The sequence below is a fragment of the Camelina sativa genome, chromosome 3, assembly GCF_030686135.1.
Source record: "Camelina sativa cultivar CO46 ecotype springtype chromosome 3, ASM3068613v1".
Classification (NCBI taxonomy): domain Eukaryota; kingdom Viridiplantae; phylum Streptophyta; class Magnoliopsida; order Brassicales; family Brassicaceae; genus Camelina; species Camelina sativa.
In genome coordinates, this window is record NC_141882.1 from 11,101,711 (window position 1) to 11,123,625 (window position 21,915).

The window sequence follows — 21,915 nt, forward strand, 5'->3', positions numbered from 1 at the left end:
GAAATGTCCCCGTTGCCAGGTTTGACCGATAGTGCATGTTCACGTGTCATGATTCCTCTCCTAACGTTATCTATCCCTTTTATTTTACTTCAAAAATTGTCTACTGCTATTTCTTTTCTTCGACGGTAGACTAAATAAATAATTTTCTTTTGGCAACAACGGTGGACTAATTAATAAAGTCATGCTCATGCACTTAGTTTTTTTTTTTTTTTTGTGAAACTTAATTGGATAATTTACAGTATATCAAAGTGAAAATCCACAGTATACTATACATAGCACGAAAACACAGATAAATTCACTAATCATTTGATAGTTACTTCGCACATGCAAAAATATATGATGTTTGCTTTGAGTTCCAGCCTCGAGCCGAAGAAAATAGTAATAATTAAACGGTAGATGAAACCACATGTATGAAGACTAATCACTTCAAAAAAATAAAATATGATATGTAATCTTGTGGAGGATTAGTTGTCATAATTTCTTACGACGAATCTACAACTTAGACAATGAAACAAACTAGAAATAGAACATAGCATTTTAGAGGTAATAACCATAAAGTTATAATTGTGTTATAATACCGAAGTCACTCTGAAATTGGAGAGATACTACAGAGGCTAATTAACACCAATTCAGGCAATCATATGGATGGATATTCACATATCGATCCTACTTTCTATGGACTCAAATTATATATGATGCTGTAACCATATGGTGGATTCAGGGGACATCTCTATTTATAGCTGGGAGATTGACAAGGTCTATTTCTTTGATATTTTTATTTGTTACAATATGGTTCGATTTCGTAGAGCCATTCTTCTTTTCCTGCGCTTTACACCATACCACTAGGTATACTCCTCCCACCATTATCATGGCACCGATTATACTGTAAGTTTCGCAAAATAAAAAGAATGAAATTGAATAAGAGATTCACACAAAATAGTTTAGTCGACACAGGATCGAGTTTGATATACCTTCCCAAATGCAGCGTTTCCTCTAAAGCAAATGATCCGATCAGGGCTACGATCACCAGCCTTATAGGGCTAAACACCGTAACAAATAATGCTCCTTTTGTTGCGATGCACCATGCAACCAGAGGCACGACCATTCCGGAAACCACGATTCCCTACACATAAACGGACAGTCAAAATAAAAACGTGTAACACAATATATACATACGCAATTATAGGTGCATCTCTAACCGATCCTTTATCATATGTTAGATTGTTTTACCGAATAAAGTGTAGCTAAGAGGGTAATGTTCCATCCTAATCGCCATTGATTCCAGTCACAATCCGAACAGAGAGCAACAATCACGCACACAAAACTTCCAACCGCATTCATCAGACTTGTGTTCCAATAAAGCCCTCCAAGTTCCTTGCCTATTTTTGCCTAGAAACCAAGATTTTGTGTTGTCTTACAACTTCTTATCAACGTTCAAAATTTTTATTATTCCACTATCTCTTCTACATTAAACTACACTTGTCAATTTATGTCCCAATTCTTAGCAAAATTTACATCTTATTATGGCACATACATATGTAACGATATAATAGCTCTGTTTTGTCAATTATATTCTAGTTTATACAATGTTTTATTCGAATATTAATGTGTAAACAAGGATTACTTTTTTTTTGGTAGTAGTGTATAGTAGTAGCACTTGCCTGCAATAGTAACCAAAGTGAGGTGGAAACGTTACTGCCAAGAACCATAAGAACCCCTGGGATTGAGACGTGGTGGTTCGTAGTGGCTCGGCCATATGATTGACCAGCATTCGAGCTTTTGAGTAAGTCAACGTGTGTTGACCAGATATGAATCTCACCACCTTTATAGAATATAAACACGAGGACTCCACCGGCACCAAGCAGCGTCCCCACCAGCTTAGCCCTCCCTTCGTTCGATCTCAGCCGTAGAGTCTCCATCCTGTTGGCCCAATGACAAATCGAACGGATGTTAAGTAAGAATAAAAAGTACCATATAGCCTTTAAGTTTTCATCAGCTGAAAAATATTTCCAATCTTTAACCAATGGAACAAGTGTGAAAATTTGTTAAGAATTGATAATATTCTTCGGCTTTCGAAATATATTAAAATTTGATAATTATGTATTCAAAAAAAAAATATAATTAAATGAAGGGAATAATAGATTGTACTACTTCAAAAATTGATGAATTAAAGTTTGATGTGTCTAACGACTCTAACCTAAATACCAAACCCAATACCAAGGTGATCAATGGGGCTATTATGCTGGTCGCAGCTGAAAACGTCGCTGATGTTCGAACCAGACCCGGCAAATAGAGAATATTTGGTATCGCCGCTCTGTAAAGTAGTAAAAAACCTGAAACTATTATAATTTATCACCATGCAAAAATAATTCTATGGGTGCTCTAGGTTCAAAACTTCAAATGAATGATTTTTGTTGCAATTTGGGAAGCCCAAGTGCCCAACATTCATTAAAAATACACACTGCAACACTGTTTTGTCTATGGAGTTTGATATATATATTTCAGTATATTCTCGCCATATATAGATAAACAAATAAAAATCGCAAAATCTCGGCTAAAAATTGAATAGTTAGTACTAGTTTCTGAGTACCCAAGCAACCCCGAAAGAGATGCTAGTAAGAGCAGCCTCCATGTAAATTCTGGCCGCTTCTTCCTGATCACGTGGAATCCAAAATAAAATTAAATCAAATATGAATGAACACAAATGACTTGCTTAAATTGGTAATATTCAAAGGTCCTTCGAGTATATGTTTTTTCTTTAATTTGTCCGAATATGTTAAATTTGGCGTTTCGCCTAGTAAGCTTTATGTGATTGAAAATGCACATAAATAACAATTAAAATGTAAGAATAAATAATAATAGGAAACCTTTGGAAGATGAGGGCGAGGGGAAACATGAAAAGAGTAGCGAAGGAGAGACGATAAGCCACAAGGATTTTGAGGTTCGTACCATCATGGGCCGTTATCTTAAACAAGATGAACATCCCTGCGAACATAAACTGAACCGCCACCATTGAAATTACACCCTTCATTTTTCTAGCTGATTCGCCCCACAGTTTCTGGTTTTTACTTTGATACACACTCTAACCATAAACTATCCAGTGCTCCTGAGCTCATGATCAGCCTTATTTATCTAGCCAAGGTGTTTTCGGATTTAGTCCTACCTCTATACCTTTTTCATTGTGCTCCACTTTAGTTGTAGAGACCGTGAACAATTTAAGTGATATAAGAAAATGTGAGATTCAAATGCATGTTTATGGAAACTTGTGACTTAATAAGCAAAGTTCTAAACGATTGAACCTTCTTATTAAATGTGTATAAAATAAAAAAGAAAGAAATTATGTGTTGAAATATATATTCATGATCAAAGGGATAACAGAATACAAAGTGAAGACGTAATGCAGAAAAAAACAAGAAGAAACTAATTATCGTTCGAGTACTACCTCCACAAGCTATCAAGAGCGTTTCCTAGTAACGAATCTTCTTTCTTTTTTCTTTTTGCAAAAAGCATCTTATTATAAAAGGAGTAGAAATATATTGGACATGTACACAGTACATCGATACTCGATGCCGAACATTCTTGTACGCTGGTATAATGCGTTTTACTATTTGAGCCAAAATCACAATGCAGCAACTTGTTCGGTGCTATTAACTTTTAAATAATACTACACATGTGAATTTAAACAAGATGTAAATAAAAGTAACATATTAGGTTGACGTTGACACGTTCTAAGCATGCTTTGTGGCTTCCCCACGATTGCTTTGCCACATATAAGAAATCCAGAAGAGAGTTAAAGGCTCCTAACTCATTATTGTCAGTAAGCAACGTGCGTACGTAAAAAGCTATACATTTGGTAAATATCCAAATTTGGAAGTTTTGGGTTTGGATTTCTCTTCCGTTCCTACTCTCCATTCATGTGACTTGCGCATTGTTTTAAAGATGATACATCCAAAAATGAAAAAGCAAGTATCGCGATACGTACATATTTTAAGAATTACCGAAAATTAAAAAAGTTCTGCATACTGACCCAAATTAATGATAACATTATACCTAAGAAAAACTCTCTCCAAATATAAATTGTAGATCTGTTACGACTGTTTGCAAAATTTAAATAAAATTTCATAAAAAGAAAATTAATTGAAAATATTGATGTACTATATATCATTTCACAGAAAATTAATTGAACTAAATAAGAAATTGATTTCACTATGTTATATAGTACGATTTGAAAATAAATAAAACTGATAATATCAACGGCATATTAACATCCTTTCTTTCACTAGTGTCATTTTCTATCGTTTTCATTTCAGCCAGAGATCGAGCCACCATGGTTAGCACTAGCAACAATAATCTCGAGCGATTTATGTGTTTTGCTTTCGCCAGACGGAACTAATCCACTCAACTCTTTACATTTTCCCCATATCACAACATATAGCCCACATACAATCAATATTGCTCCCAATACACTGAAACTTTTGAAAATACTATAAGTGAAACATTATGTAACTCTTAACAAATGTATTGTCTTTTACCTTCCTAGATAAAGCATTTCGTCCAAGAACAAAGCACCAGCCAGGGCTACAATTACGAGCATGAGAGGGTTGAAAGCGGCTACAAAGAGTGGACCCTTTAGCCTCGCACAAATTGCCGTTAGTGTTACTATTAGAGCTGTTCCTATTGTTCCCTAATCGTTTTCATTGTTTTAATTCAAACCATGCATTTGTTAGTAATTTATATGTCAATACTCGGAGGTTTATAATAACATATACAAAAAAGTGACATAAAAAAATTGGATCGATACCGAAAATGCAGCTGTCCATAGCCTTATGTCCCACCCTAGCTTCCATTGCGTCCAGTCTTTCTCCACGCACAACGCATAGATAGTTGACTGAAAGAAACCCATTACGCTCATCAACCCTGTACTAGTGTATTGGCATGGCAATGTTTCACTCATCTTTGCCTGTAATGTAATGAAATTCTTAATTTGGTAATTTAAGAAAATAATGAAATTGATGGGTATACGTACCGGACATCAATAACTGAATAGCATAATCAATAAAACGAAAATAATTTTAAGTTGAATAAAAGGATAAATTTAAATAACGGTTCAAAGCTACTATTTACTTATTTAGTAGATGAATAAAGTTACTGAGTCCTATATAATGTAGTTGTAATTCTAAAACTTGCAGATACATCTAAGATCCATTTTTCTGTTTTTTTTTACGTTTTAATATTATTTCTTTCAAGTTTTTGTGAATGCTAATGTATCTCGCAAGATTATGTTTTGAAAAAATGTGTATGCCATTCAAGTCAAGTGATTCATATTAGTATTAATGAATGTCTAGATACGACATGTAATCACTATAATATCAAGGGTTATTGTAATGAGCATAAATGTCAGCCTAGATCAGGTTCGCTTTAAATGCATCTCAATTTGGGCCTTGATTTTTATATACATGTTTAGTCCTAAATTAGACCCCCGGTTCAGACCACCTCTGATTTATTTCAGTAGAAAACAAGTACATCCGCGAGTCGACCCATCAAAGACAAGACTGTTCAGCCTAACACAACAATCCTATTAGCAATGCATGCTGCGCACATGTGTATATGGTCAAGCACGTTTTATATCTAGCCCATATTGAGCGTTGATTCAGCCTTCAGGTATACATGCTTGATCCTAAAATTTGGCTAACCCGAAAAAAAATTGAATAAAAAGTGGTTGATTCGACGGATTGTGCTCGGCATCTGTAGCCTTGAATTGGACCGAACTTGGTTTGGAGTGGCTCGGATTTTTTTTTTTTGATAAAATAGGGTTATCTTCGCGAGCCAACCTAACCTGTCGATCGGCCCATCACAACAAACCTAGTGTTTATGCATGCTAATTTGCTCACCTGTATGATGATCCATATGGAATAAGAGATGCAACCAGCGAAGGCTAAACAGACTCCCAACACTTGGTGGGACGTCGACAAAGCCACATGACTGCTTCTAGTGTTGGGTAGAAGGTTAATGTTGGACTTCAAGAAATCAATGGAAAAACCTTTGTAGAAGGTGAACAACATTGCTCCACCTATTCCCATTAATGTCCCAAATACCTTTGCTTTCCCTGCCATTGTTCCTAAATCTAATCTCTCCAACCTATATGATACATATATGATAAATACATCTACGTACATTATTAATCGCTACGAAAGTTGCATTTTATATGAACCCGGAACGTTTTAGAAAATTTTGATCTCTCAATCAATAACGAATATTTAATTTTAAAATACCTTACAGAGATGCCAACGATGAATGTTACGGCGGGTAAAAGATTACCCACTGCAGACATAAACGTAGCCGACGTTAGTGCCATACCTTCGGAATATAGGTTGTATGCTAATGATCCTCTGCATGTATTATATGTATGTAGTCTAATCAGTTTATGATTGGAAAATACAGTGGATTCAAGAGTATAGTATTTGCTTCTCGAAATTATTTACCCGAATAAGCCACACAGGAAGCCTTGGAAGATAGTTATCCCTGTCATTTTTACCTTCTTCCCCCTGTATATAAAACATTAGTTGATATACTTTTAATAACCGAATAGCAAAATTAACATCCGAATCATGCATGAAAACTTGATGAACATAAACGTCCATCCATATATGTAAGTCATTCAAGTAGACAAAATAAACACACACAAAAAAAAAGACAAAGGAAATTGAGACTTTTAGTATTATAACATGATCTACTTCTACTTAATATTTTGGAATTATATATTTTTGTTTTCGATTTTCGATGGATGCTATAGATATCGAAGAGAGAAGGGGGGGGGGGGGGGGGGGGGAAGATAGGACACAGCCAAATTTGTATATGGCCTCCAATAATTTAAAATGGTCATTCATACTAGCTAGTGTAGGAAATAACTTGCCGGTTAAAGAGAAAAGCAAGAGGAACCATAACGGCGGTGGAAAAGAGGAAACGATAAGCGATGAGAATAGGTAGGCTTACGCCACTGCTTATGGCCAACTTGAAGAAAATGTTGACTCCGGCTTGAGCGACCTGAACCACCAGCATCAGTACCACCGGTTTGAGCCCATCTGCAAGCACCATTTTCACCAGAAGTCTAGAAAAAATAAGTTGAATGCTTAAGAGAAATGAATATCTATCTATACGCCGTGTGTGTAACTCGGCCACTCTATATATAATTATAAACATGCATGTTGGTGTTTAATTAGGGAACCAAGTGTCTACACTACACACTACGAGCGTCCCAATAGGGCTGCGCTTTTGGAAAATAGCGTGATGAAGTTACCCATGAAACCATGCATTCGCCACGCCAGTTTCTCTCATTCAATTCTATTCAACAACAATATTGCATCTAAGTCGATTAACAATTCATCTAGATTTATTCTTCTTTTTTTTTTTTGGTTGGCGTTATAATCCATTGTAATTTAAGTTTATTTTCCAAATTATATTGACTATCAAGTATCAAGAAGAACCACCCTCGAATAAAAACAAAATTTGGCCCATATTTATGATAACAATAAAGGCCTGAAACGGGCCGGATCCGGGTCGGGTTAATTTAGGGGTCCAGATTAAAAAGAAAAGGAGGTGCGAATTAAAAGCAGAGAAGGGAACGAGGGTTTCAGTCTCCCTGAAGAAAAGTGAAAGGAGCCTTAAGAAACAAAGAAGCCGTTTCCTTTCGTTCCTCTCACTTACATTCAAACAAACATTTGAAACCTTAGCTATGCCTAAATCGAAGCGAGACAGACCAGGTTTGAACTCTTTCTTCCTTCCTTCACTCTTTCTTGATTCTATTGTCGGAACCATTGCTTCTTTGTTAATACTTGTTTTGGTAGCCGCCGTCAAGGGTTTTAGGGTTTTGTTAGGTTTTTTTAGATGAACCCTTTTGAAAAAGACTCTAAAGTTTTGGACTTTCTAATGTTTTTTCATAGTTTCTTATGGTATGGTTAACTAAAGGGTGGTTCTTGATTTTTTTGTGCTGCAGTGACTTTGTCCAAGACGAAGAAGAAAGGAAGAGATCATAAGGAGACTATTGTGAATGCAATTAGGGAGTCTGTCGAAAAGTATTCCTCTGTCTATGTTTTCTCTTTTGAAAACATGAGAAATATCAAATTCAATGAGTTTAGACAGCAGTTTAAGCACAATGGAAGGTCAGCTTCCTTCTTGTTGATTGGTGTTTACTTGGATGTTATTGAGATAGTTATTGAAGAGCATAAGTATCTTTTTTTTACATTTTAGTGTTTGATTATGATTTTGGTGATATGACTGACTTGGTTCTTATTTTTTTTTTTTGTCTAGGTTCTTCCTTGGTTCGAATAAAGTTATGCAGGTTGCTCTTGGTCGCTCGGCTTCTGATGAAATCCGTTCTGGTCTCTACAAAGTCTCCAAGGTTTGTTTACTCCCCTGCTTCTTACAATGGTTGTTTTATGTTAAATGGCCCTTTTTTTTGTCAGATTGATTTACATATGTTGTGGTATGTTGTTTCAGTTGATTAATGGTAATGCTGGACTTCTTGCTACTGATATGCCAAAGGAAGAGGTGGAAAGGTATCTCTATTGAAACCTCTCTTTTTCCCTCTTGTGCTTTGGTGAAAACTACAGGTAGGGGCTTGAATTGTATCCATGTCTCTTTGTTTTAACTCTTTGCGATGTTTTTTTTTCTTGTTGTTTTGCAGCTTATTTAATGCTTATGAGGATGCATACTTTTCAAAGACCGGAAGAATTGCAGCAGAAACGGTTTGTGAACAGAAACTTGTGCCATCTCTATATATTGTTTTATTCTAGATCAGCAAACAGTCTTGACTATGATCAGCCTCTGCTTCTCTCTGTTATTTCAAAAACGTTTCTTCAGCTTAATTACTGTATTGGTATCACCGAAATGATCAGGTTGAATTGAAGGAAGGTCCTCTAGAACAGTTCACACATGATATGGAACCGTTTCTTCGGAAGCAGAAGATGCCCGTTCGACTAAACAAAGGTTTTTCGTCACACCATCTTTAATATTCTTCTCTCTCATACACATTATTTTGCAATTTATCTTAAATCGAAAAACTCATTTCTTTTTGCTGATTTATTATTATGTAGGTACTGTGGAGTTGATCTCTGACTTTGTAGTTTGTGAAGAAGGAAAACCTCTTTCGCCAGAATCAGCCCACATTTTGGTAATAAGACGTCTGTATTCCTTCACCCTTTCCTTTAAATTTGTTTGTTTTCTGAAATGTTTTCCTTATACTTGTTTGTGCAGCGTCTGCTGGGAAAGAAACTGTCTACTTTCAAGCTGACCTTGGTCTGCAGATGGAGCCCTATTGACTTTGAGCTTTACCAAGAAGGTTTGGATCTCTCAGACGTAGAGACCTCTTAGAAAGCCAAGTTTATGACTCGAACTCCTTTAAAGTTTTTTCTTAATATCGCACTATCAACCTGGATTCTTAAACTGTGGCACTGTGTTTGCATTCGAATGTTTTTATGTCAAAGTTTTGTTGCTTTACATGTTTGTAGAATACCAAACTTATCTTCAAGATTTCCATATTCTAGTATTTGTTACTGAATTACATAATTAATCTTAACAGCCTATCATCCTTATTCAGTCACATTATCGAATTTCTTACTCAAAAAAATTGCCTACACTTCTATTCAAAGTTCTGTAGTAGTTGAAATTCAAATGCTACGGTTCATTAATTGAGTACCTCTCTACTAGCTGTGATAAAATGCCTAACCTCTTTTCTGTTGTAATACTACCATCTACCACACAAGCCTTACTTTCAGAACTATCCCTCTTTGCATCCACACAAGCCTTACTTTCAGCCCAGAGATGTGGTTTAATATATATCAACTTTGTCGAATGTCGACCAAAAGAAAAAGAAAAAACTAATATCAACTTTTTGTAATACCAAAATAAACAACCTACTTCATGCTGTCAAACAAAAAAGAAATCTACTTCATGTTTGGGCCTTTTATTGGGTTTATGAAGGTTCTATAAAAATATAGAGATACGTTAAATTTTAAAGAAACAAGTCCCATATGCTTGATTACAGTATCCTTTATAATTTGCTTCTTTCATAATTCATACTTTTTAGTTTTTTACACATGAAAAAAGATTGTAAATCAAGGAGATCACGAAGTGACATGAGATGAGAGACAGAGATAGTAGACTGTGTGGGGGCTTTAAAGGAGTAAGAAAAGTGAACACATAGGAGAGAGAGAGAGAGAAGAAGAAGAAGGAAATCATGGAAGTGAGTGAAGGGTCAGGTGTGAGAGAGACTGAAGCCTGACTCCTAACCACCATTTCAACAATCTTTTGGCACTGAAATTCATGTCGTTCCTTTTCCTGTAAAGGAAACGACAACCACTTCTGCTCTGAAATCAGCATTTACTCCTCTCTCTCCTATGTGTTTACATCATTGTATTTGTGTGTACATACATATATGTATTCACTAATACACACACACACATCTCTCTTTCTCTCTCTATTTTTGACACTGACTTTGGCTTTTTCATGATGGGTGGGCATCTTTGAATTTGTTCCTCCCGTTTTATTGCACATGGTTTCTCTCATATTTCATAATTTGCTAAGATATATAGAAATGTTACTAATATTAATTAGTGCTGGTTCCTATAGTTTTTTTTATGTGCTATACTAGTTTTAAACAAAGGAGACGGCGTTTCTTAATTATAATAACTCCAAAAAAAATTAGTTAATCACTTAAGCTCACAATTTTGAACCTTATATCAAGGGATGGTAATCTTTTTTCATTCGCATTACAGTACTGCTCGTTTAGATCATATATATCTTTTCATTTGAAATCGTTATTCTAATTAGAACAGGTTTTACTTTAAAGCAAAAAAGTTTTGAGAGAGAAAATGACGTACTTAAATTGCCTTCCATGTTTCTATTGTATATTAGATGGAGTGGCCACTTTTAAAGGAGAATTTTTTTTTAAAAAAAGTATCAAGTTTCATATATTAAGAATGCTAAATTTTTTTCTTTATCACATGGGTCAACTGACCTATCACCTAATGTGTTATCTAAAACTATCTAACTATAGCGGGAAACCAAATATCTTGTGTCAATAAAGAAACTATGCAAAGATTCATCTCTTTTACGTAGTTTTATCACAATATGTTATGTATATATAGCTTTTCTATATCCTATTTGTACATAACATCAAACTATTGCATGTATCAAACTCCACATAGAAATTAAAATCTCTTTTCTTCCACATCTATTCTATGATTTATTCATCTTGATGAACATGCTTGCCGAGCTTCACGTTAATTCTTTGTACATATTTAAGCTAAGAGCCCCTTTTTTTATTACTAGGTGACTTTTTTTTTTCTTCTAGATCTGGCTTTTCTAATTCATCTGCCTCTTCAACTGTAAAGGCAACTTTTCTGTTGATATAAAAATTCATTTTTTTTTTCTTTTCCAAATGGGCATACTGTAAGATTCCGTCTTCATGCGAGAGAGATGATTTCTTGTTTGGTCGGATTGAGACTAAGCTACAACTACGAGAATGTAACGATGGGAAAGAGAAAGAAGCGACTCGTGATCATATTATATTAGGTGTACATCAATCATTTCCATCTGAGAATCTTATACAAAAAATTTGACCTCTTATCATTTTTATCTATCGAATTTAATGCAAATTACTACAGCTTCCCCTCCTCAATCAATGCTCATTCATTATTTTTGTTTTGTATAGAATGCTCCACTAGTCCTGAGAGAACAAAACATTTTCTAAAACCTTATCATTATGCTTCTTTTACAAATAAAGTTACAACCAATCAATGGACCCCACACCATTAACTACCATATAACCTTTCCTCTTCTTCTTCTTTTTTTTTTTTTTTCTCTTCTTTTTGTTTGTGGAAAAAAAAATCAAATTATAATGTTAAGCTACCAAAAACCAAATAAAATGATGATTCTCAAAATTTATATAGTCCTTATGTGAATTCTGCAATGGCAATAGAAAACAAAGAATTTTTTTTTTTTTTTTTTTTGGTGGTAAAAATTGTTCTCTTATCTATAGATCCACAAAATGGTAACCACTAAAATACCATCATTTTTAGTTTAAAATAATTATTTGTTTTCTTTTGCTCATACTCATATGGGGATATCTATGAAAACGTATTGGATCACTCGCATTCCCCTTCAGTTGTCGCCGAGGAAACGTAACTCATAACAAGAGATGACGTACTCTCATCAGCCATAACAGGCAGCTGAAACAGATGCTTGCAAGAGTGGCAAGTTATCTCCATCATTGTTGCATTAATCCTCTTGATTGCTTCTTCTCTAACAATTTGAGCCTTCTCAAGCTCGGCCTTTGCTTCTTTCCTTATTCTCTTAGCCTTCTCAAAATCCGTTTCGGCAATTTCTATCTGCCTCTTCGCTTCTTGTCTCATTTTATCCGCCATTCTTGCCTCCTCGTTCGGTCTCTCCTTTGTTAAACTCGTCTCTCCCTTTTCGGTGCTCTTCGCTTGTGCTGATGTTCTTGCCATTCCTATTGATAGTTGAAGTTCGAGGCTTTCAAAAGGAGCTGCTGATAAAGCATTGAAAGGGTATGCCAAAGCTTGTGAATGTTGATAGGACGGTGGTGGTGGCCTTAATAGAGGAAGACCATGCAATAATGGGCCAAAGCTTGTGGTCGAAGTGGTTCTTGATGGTGCCACAGTGCCGTCCGTGTGCTGCTGTAGAGGACGGTGGTTAGTGGGTGGAGAATGCCGAATGGTGCAAGTATCTTGGTGCTCTATGAAACTCTCAACCCTGAGAAAAAGAAAAAAAAACCAAGAGAAGTTACTTATTAGTGTATGTTTAGATGACCTAAATATATACTTGAAAATTAGTGCGTTAATATGGTCTAAAATAAATTAGAGTTTAAAACAGGAGGAACGAATATGTTGGATGGAGTACGTACGTAATCAAAAGAAGATGACAATAATATAAAACTGAGGTATGGATTTAGGTATCTTTGGAAAGGGATTATGTGATTATAAGACTTTTTAGCTTGTGTATTAATAAATACAACAAAGTGTTGGGTAATGAAAATCCATAATGGGTCAATGTGAGTTCACATATGAAAACTAAATGAATTATATAAAATAAACTTATCTGGCTACAGTCAGCACTGAACTTCTATTGGTAGGCTCTGTCAAGATCTATATGCTCATTAAAGAAAATATAATTCATTATATATAAGCACACCTGTAATGTGACAACATTATTCGCCATCGGAGAAAGCATTCTTTGGTTTAGTTTAAGGATTCCAAATTCCCAATTATAATTGTTCCTAAAGTACACTAGTTAAATTGTATGAATAAAATTTCAAGAAAATGAAATCAAACTATGTGAAAGCTAAGAAATTAAATCATCGGCATAGAGACAATATTTAGGGCTTTTCCACAAAACATTAAAAAGCTAACCACACTTTTTCTATATAGATATATATAAGAAAACCATATTATAAAGGAATAATAAAACAACAGGGAGATGTGATAAGGAAGAAGAACCTGGAGAAAACTCGGCCGCAGTCGCAAGAGTGACCGCGTGAGCCGCAAGTCTTGAGATGGGCTTTGTAGTCGGATTGAACAGCATAGCCTTTGGAGCATCTCTCGCAAACCCATTGCTTGTGGACACTATGTTTCCGGCGGAAGTGCTTTTTGATTCCGACCAGATCTCCAAGTGCGTGAAACGGGTTGTGGTGGAGACACGTTGGCTCAGGACACACGTAGACTCTCTTCCTCACTTCCTCGTCCTTCTTCTCTCTCTTCAGAAGCTTCCATGGCACTTTATGCCTTCTTCTATGCATCTGTAGATTCTGATCCCTCTGAAAACCTTGGTTGCAGATCTCACACACGTACCGATCTGACTCTAGCAACGTTCTTGGTGATAAAGATACCACCTCTGCATCTGGATCTGTTATAGCACGGATATGTTTACTTAGATTATTGCTCGAAAATCAAAGCTAGCTATTTGGAAATATATGAAAAAAAAAAACTCACATATAAAATCTTTAGCTGAATTATTTGAATAAAAAAAGTTCAATCTAAAAATATTAATATTGAATATAGTTCTGTTGATAACTTATTTGGAATATCAAGAACACTTTTTAGTACTTACCGGAAACCAAATATTCCTTAGCTGAATTATTGAAAACCTAATGGACAATATGTAGAAAAAATATAGAAAACATAAGCGGAATGATTAAAAACCTGGTGTCCCTGCGGGTCTCCGTTTTCTCTTGGCAGCTCCATTGATGCCAAGAAGAAGATCGTTGGAAGATGAAGTAGGAAGGTTCCTGTGGTCATTGTTGTGCTCGTAATCTAACATCGGATGATCTTTTTGTTTTTATTTCCTTAACGATATGGTGGTGGTATTGGAGAAAGTGTACAATTATACTGTGTGTGTGACTTACTGAAAAAGAAAAACAAGATCGAAGAATCTTTTGTTTTTCATGTGAAGAATAGAGATTTGAGCTCTTTACTACTTTTATTTGGTGGATAGTGCTGTCTCAGCTTTACTAATAGAGGAAGAAAGAGAGATGAGTTAAGAGGGAGAAACAAAGGGTTTTGCTTTCTGAAATCAACTTTTGTTTTCAGCTCACTTTTTTTTTTTTTTCACCTTTACTATCCTCTTTTTATATTTCCTGGAGAAAAGTTTCTTCTTTTTGTTAATTGATTCATTGACCTCGCACCTTACCTGGAGAAGGCATTGTATGGTCTCTGATTGTTTAATCTTCTTCTTTACATACACTCATCATCTTCTTTTCTCTTTTCTCTCTCTCTCTCTCTCTCTCTCTCTCTCTCTCTCTCTCTCTCTATGTATGCATACATATACATCATGTGACCTAAAGGAAACGGGGTTGAAACTTAGAGCCCACAAAGATATTTTGGACAAGAAACAAAAGAACATCCCCTTTCACAAGAAAACAAATACAAGTCATTATTATTTCATATCACTCGATATTTTTCTCCACAATTGAAAAATACTTGTCAAACTACTACAAATTATTCCCGTTGTTTTTTTTTTAGCAAGGAAAAACAAATTAATTAAGAGATCTTATAAACTTGAATATTTTGTTTTATTGTTTACTACTCAAAAGGAAGCACAAGTATATAAAGGGGTTAGAATTTATGTTTTGGAAGTCGGACAAATCATTACTTATTATTACGTATGTCGTGTGATGTGTGCACATAATCAACTCATGTCTCTGTGTGTGTGAGAGGAACGTAGAAGGGAATCCATACAATGTGGTGTCATCATATCTATAGTACAATTTTTTAAACGGGATGAAGACCCTTGGACTGATCTTTACTGTCACGAAAGAACCACTTTGTAAAAAGTGTACAATGACCAGATCCATAAACGCGGTTCTAACGAAGGTGGAACACGGATCCAAATCGAAACTATTGAAAATATGACTCTTCCTCTCTTCACTTTAACTCTTGTTTGGCCCCAACGATTTTATTTATATTCTCCAATTAAGATTTTCTTTAATTCCGTCTTTCGTAAGTAGTAGTATTTATTTCTCGTAAGAGGCGAAATTTCTCTAACATTGACTTGTAGTTTGATTAGTTGGTACCCTTACAATCTAGCTCTTGGCTATGAATTGGTGTGCAAAAGTAAAAATACAAGGCCTAACGAATTGAACGGGATCTTAAGTATCATGAGGCTTAATCTTACTAACTACGTAGTTGACCACATAATCTTTTACTCATGCTAATTAGATATATTTTTCCATGTTAAAGGTTTTTAATTTCTATAACTTGATATCAAGCACCTTTGGATTTTGAAGTTTATTTGGTTTTGAGGTTGACTTGAGAGCCTGACCTTGCCGGAGGTAATTTCCACATCAGCCAGAGTTTGAGTTGCGGCTGACAACAAGGCCATTCTGTTCTATATAGCATATTAAATTTGCAAAAAGAAAGTTACCAATTATCTAACCAGAAAAATGCTACTCCCATGTTTTAATTACCTTCATAAGAATCTATGGACTATTAAGTCTCTAATTTTTAAGAGTTTATTGGCTTATACCAGGAGTATTTATATTTTGTAGAGAGTAGCCAAAAGTTACTAGTAATCTAAATAACAATTTTTGTTTCAACCTGCAGCCCAAACAGATCAGCATGATCTGAAAATTGGTATCCATATGATGAGCTTTAGTGAGCATGGTCCATTCCAAAAAGTTCAGAATGCTTTAAGTTTTATTTTCTCCTGCAATTTAATAGAATACGCTTTGCTAAAGAACTAAAAAAAAAATTATACGTTTTCCACCAAAAGTTTTATAGAAAATATATATGACAAAATATATTTACAATCAAATGGTTATATTAAAAAATGAGCGGACTATAATTTATAATAAAAAAAAAAATCTTGAAAAATATAATGAGATTATTATGTTACTAGTTATATGTAGAAATAAATTTGAGATTTAATTAAAAATCAAGAAGTTTATTTTCTTTTTCAAATTACATTATTCTAGAAAAAATTACACCAGTGTGCTTAAGTCTAAATCTTTTAACTTAAGTCTCTACAAAGTTTGAGACAGCCATGCATATACCTATATTGCTAAGAACAATAAAATTGGATCGATAAAGTAAGACTATTACAATCATGATTTGTTCAAATTAAATGAGAAGTACCAATTGTTTCAATCCATAAAAATGAGAGACGAAGTACAAAAGATATAAGAAGTATCATTGCATTGTTATATCTAATTTAGTTGATACTTAACGAAGATGAGTCATGATAACATGGGACTTGGTCCCATCGGCTTTTTGCTTTTCAAGGTGTAACGATGGAGGAGGTGAAAAGTTTTATCGACAACCCATAAAGTAACAAAAATAAAAGAAACTTCAAAGAATTTATATGATATATAATTTAGAAAATTGACATTGTCTCTACGTCTTAATCTACATAGAAAGCATTATACTATATCGCATGCCCACATAGCCACATGGGGGGGAAAGCCTTTAACCCTACTCTCGATACTCGATCCTATTATCTGCAAATCCGAATCCACTCCCTCTCCATGTTTCTATTTTTGGATGTTAATGGTAGCTAGCCGTGGATGAAGCCAATTAGTCTCTCTGCCGTATAATCCTTTTTTTTTTACCATTTACAAATTATTTTTAGGAAATATTTATGTTTCAGTTATTTTAGTTGGGGTTTATAATTATTAGTGATGAGAAAGTACTAATAAAATTTATATAATCTATTCTTAAAGTCGTTGCTTTGGCCATACCATTTCATATGATCGATAGCGATTTATCATCTGCGTTATTGCTTTCATTACAAATTATAAAACATTTCATATCAAAGAAGTCAAATCAAAATGATTAACTTTCTACTACCAAACAAAAGACAATAAAATACTCACCATGCAAAGTGGTAAAGAGGCGCTGCAAATATGTACCTTTAAATATATATTGGCCGTTTTTATTTATTTTTTACATAACATATATATATATATATATATATATGTAATACTATATTGCCTTATTAACTATATAAGAAATAGATTGATTACTTTTCAAAACAAAAACTTTTTGAGTAAATTAAAACCTAGCAGAGCACAAGCTAAAAGTGATAACCAAATGGTCCAAAATACTTAGGAGGAGAAAAGGATGGGTTGGTATTAACTTGTGGGAGGGAAAGATGGAATCTGTCATTGCAAAGAAAACATGGAATATATAATTAAGTTTAGGACTTCCGATCCGCTGACTTATGCGGTGGCTGAGAAAGCGGCACTAAAGAAGAAGAAGGAGCAGACTTATGTCCTCTAAAGAGCTCATATCAGATCATAATTTGCTAATATAAAAGGAGAATTATGTCCTTTATAGAGCGCAGACTATAGATCATGATTTGTTAATATAAAATTTTTAATTAATAAGTCCTGTTTTACTATGGTAGGGAGTATACTGCTCTGATAATTATCAATTATAAAAATGTTATTATAAACGATGTTAGAAGTGATATTTTCAGTTTTTGGTACCGTTTCTCATATAGTTATTTTGTGCCGTTTTTAACTATTTATTTATAATTTATACCCATTAGAAAACTTGTGTATCATATTTGTTATAAATATCGGATCCACAATAATTCAGGAGATTTAATTTAGTTTTATTTTTTGTAAACAAACCCGCCAAATCGATCTTATCCATATATTAACATCTCAAAGACTGATTCTCAAATGCCTATACGAATATAAATAAAAAATGTGTACTAAAAAATTATCTTAGAAAACTTAAGGTTTGGCTAATGTTTATTATCATCCGCAAATTCAACAAAAGTGAAGTAAAGGCACAAAAAGATAAACCCAAAAAAAAATAATGAATCTGATCAAATTGCAAATTAGAAGGTAATCAGATCTGGTAACGTGTGAGTGAAGGAAACTGGCTCGTCGATAACTATAAGAGGCAGCGGACTCGGATCCACGTTATACTTTCTATGCTGATCAGTTTCTGGAATCTCCTTACATGTGAAACACAAGTCGTCTTCGAAAACTTCCCATTTATCGGTTATGATTGTCTGCAACAACTCCGGTCTCTCCACTAATATGATACCTTTTTCTTCCTCTACTTCCATCTCCTCCTTCTTTGTCTCCTCTTCCTCTTCTTCGACTCCATTGATAGCTTTCTCGATTGCTTTAATGTCTTCTTCCGGTATGCTAACGAATTTAGGGATCTCGTGCGCATTTGAGACCCCAAATTCTTTGCAGAACTCAAAGTACAGTGCGAGGTCTTCTCCTTGAGATGTAGCCTTCTTTACGATCTTAAGAGCCATCACAGCTTCCGCTTTTCCAGCAGCTGGATGAATCTTGATGAGAAGCTTGGCGATAGCGCTGCAGATTTTTCCATAAATGTCAAAGATCTCAATCACCACGCAGTCCATGGCTTCAAGGATCAGCGTCCTCTTCATGTTATCAGCCATTGGACGGATTTGGAGTAGCATATGGAGAAGAGACTGGAGTTTCTGGATCCTTTCGAGCTCTTGGCTAACCGACTCAACCTGAGGTTTCCTGTGGCGGCGACGGAGTTGATCGGACATAAAGAAAGAGTATTGGTCAAGAAACGAGAAGTAGGCACGAATAAAAGCATTGAAACCCCAAGTCTTGCTAGGACGGGAATGGCCATCCGAGAAATCAGAGAGGTCGAAAGGGAGGCGACGAATCTCCTGAATGGACGAAACTTTGCAACAAAGCACACCGTGGACAAGCATAAGGGCTTTCAAGGCAACGATCCAGCTTCTTGTGCGGTTAACACGAGAGGAAAGGGAATGAACAAGAGGCTTAAGATTTGTGGGAGAGGAGCGGATCCATTTGTAGACACGGTGAGCATTGCGGTAATCGACGGATGTGTCATCGTGAGAGGTTGCGTGGATGATAGCGGAGTCAAGGTCAGGGTTGCGGAAGGAGGTTTTCCGGGAGAAGCCGATGGAAAACAAGCTTTTCCGGTCTTTGAGAGCACCAGAAGCCCGTTTCCATAGCTTCATCATCAGCCTCCTTCTTTCGCCCTTTCCTCTCTAAATTCTCTTTCTCTCAAACCAAAAAAGCTTTACCTTGTTGTCTCTATTTTAAGTTTTAATTCTTTTGCCACCCTTGCTTTTGACCGTTGTAAACGGTTTTTCGTTTATTTTTAATTTTAAAACAAGTATAGACATTAAAAAGCTGGCACGTGTGATCAATACACGTTTTTGCTTAGTTTCGGGCACGTCGGCTGGTCTCATGAAGACACGGTTTCATCACCTTATTATTATACACTTTTTATCTTATGATATACAACTGATAAAGTTAAGAACTGAAGCTTTCATTACTGTACAAAACTGTTTTAATGTTTTTTACTAGAGAACCTTTATACAAAACGAACTGAGGTCAAATTAGAACTGTAATGAAAGAAGACTGATGATAGAAAAAGGGAGTTGTGGGAAAGCTGTTGGCCGAGAGAGCTATTTAGTAATCTCAGGACCATGTTGAAAGGATAAAGTCAAAAGTCAAAACGTTAGAAAAACTAATACTTGTCTGAGCCCGAGTTCGAACCGGGGACCTCTAGTGCGTGAGACTAGCGTGATAACCGACTACACCACCCATACCTTTTTATGAACTTTCTTATTTTAAATAGGTTTTTATTTCAAAAATACCATAATTTAGTCTTTTTTTTTCAAAAATACCACATAATTGAATTAAATTTTTAATACTAAAAACTAATTCTTAAATTCTAAATACTAAACCCTACTCTTAAAAACTATACCCTAAAACTAAATGTGTCAACCTAACCTAAAAAAATATTCTAGATTCTTAAAAATTATTTTTTGTGTTTGTGATAGTTTTGGAAAAAAAAATTTGTGGTATTTTTGGAAAAAAAAACTAAAATATGGTATTTTTGGAAAAAAAAAACTTTTGTAGTGGTATTTAAAGGAATTTCTCTTAATTTAATAAATTCACAAAACTAATGCCATATCGAATTTGCATATCCACGTTGATCAAGTATTATGTTTCAAATAGAGATTCAAAGAATATGAGGTTGCATGGCAGAAAGGAAAAAAAAAAGCATACAAGTTGTATATATATTCACAATCACAAAATTCAAATGATAAACCTCTTAAGACAAATTTTATATTTAACAATAATTAAGAAAGTATTATCATACACAACTTCTATAAAAGAGATCCTATGTAATTATATTCATATGACGATATTTACATACAAGTTATGTAACTCAACCTACGGCAAGATCCATCCAAAGATTCGTTAGAAAATTTCTCAAATCCAAATTTCATATAGAACATATGAGATCACCGGTTACTTCGATTCAAACATTGTTCATTGTTCGTTACAAAGCTGTAAACTCAAAGACGTTTTCCAAACAGATTAGTAACAACTAACAAGAATAGACAAACACCTCATCAGATTCAAATATAAATTTTTTTGGGAAATTTGGATCATCAATAAATGAATGTGTGTGCTAGATGAAAAAAAAAAGATTCAATAAGAAAAGAAAACCTTATCTAGATGAAGAGCGGCGCATGCAAGTGGCTTCAATGGTGATGAAGCAAACTAAGCAGAAGAAGAGAATGATAAGCCCGACAATGATTCCGAAAGTCACTGGATCCATCTCTACTATTCATCATAATCTTTATTTCTACTATCCACCATAATCTTTTTGGCACACGAAACAATAAAAGAGAGATCCTTTTGGCCGGAGGTTTAGTCATTCGTGTCAACGTGTTATTTTAATTGATTCCATAATTTGTAAGCACTAGGCAGGTTTTTTATAACAAGCTAGCTAGTAGCCCATTTTTACTGAGACCTTTGATAAAATGCAGCCGTCAGTTCGGATCTGTAGCACAATGTCTCGGATGTTTAGACCACACAACATAGTTATTTATAACATTATTTGATCTATGATAAATATGAAAATGGTTTTCGTAATTAGTATTTAGTTTACGGGGGACGTTGCTGATTTTCATTAGATATTTTTAAAATTTGATTTGTTTGACATCCAGAAATCCTAAAATACATAAATTTATTTGTTTTCGTTTAATCCATTTCCCCTATCTTTTGTGTGTATCAATCTTATTTTCGTAGATTCGACCTCAAAATAGTACGTTGTATTATCATGCATTGTGGTAGTTTAAGCTTTTAAAATTCGTGATATCAAAATTTTAGTAATGCATATTACATTTATTCTTATACTCTTTTTTTTTCAGTGTTTACAAGCTAGTCCGAAGCATAAGATAGTGAAAACAAATAATGTTATTTACGTGCATTTATATACAAAAAAAAAAAACTGGATGTTAAATTTTATAAGCTTGTAACGATTTATTTTTCCTTTGGTCATATTATTATATTTGAAAGAATTAATTGAACAATATGATTGGATATAACAGATCAGGCAATAAAGATAAAGATAT

At 34.5% G+C, this 21,915-nt stretch overlaps 5 protein-coding genes and 1 non-coding gene across 8 annotated transcripts; 1 reads left to right on the top strand and 5 right to left on the bottom strand.

Annotated features, from left to right (window-relative positions):
- Positions 1-535: 535 nt before the first annotated feature.
- On the bottom strand, positions 536-3,631 carry LOC104776722 (WAT1-related protein At1g25270-like). Its single transcript, XM_087502787.1, has 7 exons — positions 2,868-3,631; positions 2,591-2,653; positions 2,198-2,314; positions 1,662-1,920; positions 1,231-1,389; positions 972-1,123; positions 536-883 (listed from the first exon to the last, which is right to left on the bottom strand). The coding sequence occupies exons 1-7, from the start codon at positions 3,029-3,031 to the stop codon at positions 718-720; spliced, it is 1,080 nt and encodes a 359-aa protein (XP_087358913.1). The 5' UTR covers positions 3,032-3,631; the 3' UTR covers positions 536-717.
- A 502-nt stretch (positions 3,632-4,133) lies between these two features.
- LOC104776723 (WAT1-related protein At1g68170-like) lies at positions 4,134-7,162 on the bottom strand. Of its 3 annotated transcripts, none has more exons than XM_087502867.1 (7): positions 6,994-7,162; positions 6,483-6,545; positions 6,273-6,389; positions 5,892-6,138; positions 4,802-4,960; positions 4,533-4,684; positions 4,134-4,466 (listed from the first exon to the last, which is right to left on the bottom strand). In XM_087502867.1, exons 2-7 carry the CDS (start codon positions 6,527-6,529, stop codon positions 4,307-4,309), a joined length of 882 nt encoding a protein of 293 aa, XP_087358993.1. In that variant the 5' UTR covers positions 6,530-6,545; positions 6,994-7,162; the 3' UTR covers positions 4,134-4,306. The 3 variants fall into 3 exon arrangements, with proteins under 3 accessions (XP_087358993.1, XP_010499133.1, XP_010499131.1); XM_010500831.3 differs by having other exon boundaries at positions 6,914-7,156; XM_010500829.3 differs by having other exon boundaries at positions 4,134-4,484; positions 6,914-7,156.
- Positions 7,163-7,559: 397 nt separating this feature from the next.
- LOC104776725 (Ribosomal protein L10 family protein) lies at positions 7,560-9,544 on the top strand. The gene is made up of 8 exons (XM_010500833.3): positions 7,560-7,760; positions 7,994-8,159; positions 8,308-8,398; positions 8,497-8,555; positions 8,684-8,744; positions 8,895-8,985; positions 9,093-9,169; positions 9,253-9,544. The coding sequence occupies exons 1-8, from the start codon at positions 7,733-7,735 to the stop codon at positions 9,367-9,369; spliced, it is 690 nt and encodes a 229-aa protein (XP_010499135.2). The 5' UTR covers positions 7,560-7,732; the 3' UTR covers positions 9,370-9,544.
- Positions 9,545-11,974: 2,430 nt separating this feature from the next.
- LOC104741291 (protein indeterminate-domain 16) lies at positions 11,975-14,862 on the bottom strand. The gene is made up of 3 exons (XM_087502790.1): positions 14,217-14,862; positions 13,515-13,920; positions 11,975-12,771 (listed from the first exon to the last, which is right to left on the bottom strand). Exons 1-3 carry the CDS (start codon positions 14,332-14,334, stop codon positions 12,144-12,146), a joined length of 1,152 nt encoding a protein of 383 aa, XP_087358916.1. The 5' UTR covers positions 14,335-14,862; the 3' UTR covers positions 11,975-12,143.
- Positions 14,863-18,236: 3,374 nt separating this feature from the next.
- LOC104776727 (ENTH/VHS/GAT family protein) lies at positions 18,237-19,615 on the bottom strand. The gene has a single exon (XM_010500836.3). It carries the CDS (start codon positions 19,498-19,500, stop codon positions 18,358-18,360), a length of 1,143 nt encoding a protein of 380 aa, XP_010499138.2. The 5' UTR covers positions 19,501-19,615; the 3' UTR covers positions 18,237-18,357.
- Positions 19,616-20,020: 405 nt separating this feature from the next.
- Positions 20,021-20,094, bottom strand: TRNAV-CAC (transfer RNA valine (anticodon CAC)). The gene has a single exon. It is a non-coding gene; the product is annotated as a tRNA-Val (tRNA).
- Between the last annotated feature and the right edge of the window lie 1,821 nt (positions 20,095-21,915).

What these genes read in the sequence shown, in the direction of transcription:
- LOC104776722 (XM_087502787.1), bottom strand. Translation starts at nt 3,031, where the DNA reads ATGAAGGGTGTAATTTCAATGGTGGCGGTTCAGTTTATGTTCGCAGGG. An exon ending in CTCGCCCTCATCTTCCAAAG is followed by an intron (nt 2,654 to 2,867) that starts GTTTCCTATTAT and finishes CCACGTGATCAG; the next exon opens with GAAGAAGCGGCCAGAATTTA. An exon ending in GAAACGCTGCATTTGGGAAG is followed by an intron (nt 884 to 971) that starts GTATATCAAACT and finishes CGAAACTTACAG; the next exon opens with TATAATCGGTGCCATGATAA.
- LOC104776723 (XM_010500829.3), bottom strand. Translation starts at nt 7,095, where the DNA reads ATGGTGCTTGCAGATGGGCTCAAACCGGTGGTACTGATGCTGGTGGTT. An exon ending in TTCCTGTGTGGCTTATTCGG is followed by an intron (nt 6,390 to 6,482) that starts GTAAATAATTTC and finishes TAATACATGCAG; the next exon opens with AGGATCATTAGCATACAACC. An exon ending in TATGGACAGCTGCATTTTCG is followed by an intron (nt 4,685 to 4,801) that starts GTATCGATCCAA and finishes GAAAACGATTAG; the next exon opens with GGAACAATAGGAACAGCTCT.
- LOC104776725 (XM_010500833.3), top strand. Translation starts at nt 7,733, where the DNA reads ATGCCTAAATCGAAGCGAGACAGACCAG. An exon ending in ATCGAAGCGAGACAGACCAG is followed by an intron (nt 7,761 to 7,993) that starts GTTTGAACTCTT and finishes TTTGTGCTGCAG; the next exon opens with TGACTTTGTCCAAGACGAAG. An exon ending in GCCCGTTCGACTAAACAAAG is followed by an intron (nt 8,986 to 9,092) that starts GTTTTTCGTCAC and finishes ATTATTATGTAG; the next exon opens with GTACTGTGGAGTTGATCTCT.
- LOC104741291 (XM_087502790.1), bottom strand. Translation starts at nt 14,334, where the DNA reads ATGTTAGATTACGAGCACAACAATGACCACAGGAACCTTCCTACTTCA. An exon ending in GAGACCCGCAGGGACACCAG is followed by an intron (nt 13,921 to 14,216) that starts GTTTTTAATCAT and finishes GTGCTATAACAG; the next exon opens with ATCCAGATGCAGAGGTGGTA. An exon ending in TGCGGCCGAGTTTTCTCCAG is followed by an intron (nt 12,772 to 13,514) that starts GTTCTTCTTCCT and finishes TCTTTTTCTCAG; the next exon opens with GGTTGAGAGTTTCATAGAGC.
- LOC104776727 (XM_010500836.3), bottom strand. Translation starts at nt 19,500, where the DNA reads ATGATGAAGCTATGGAAACGGGCTTCTGGTGCTCTCAAAGACCGGAAA.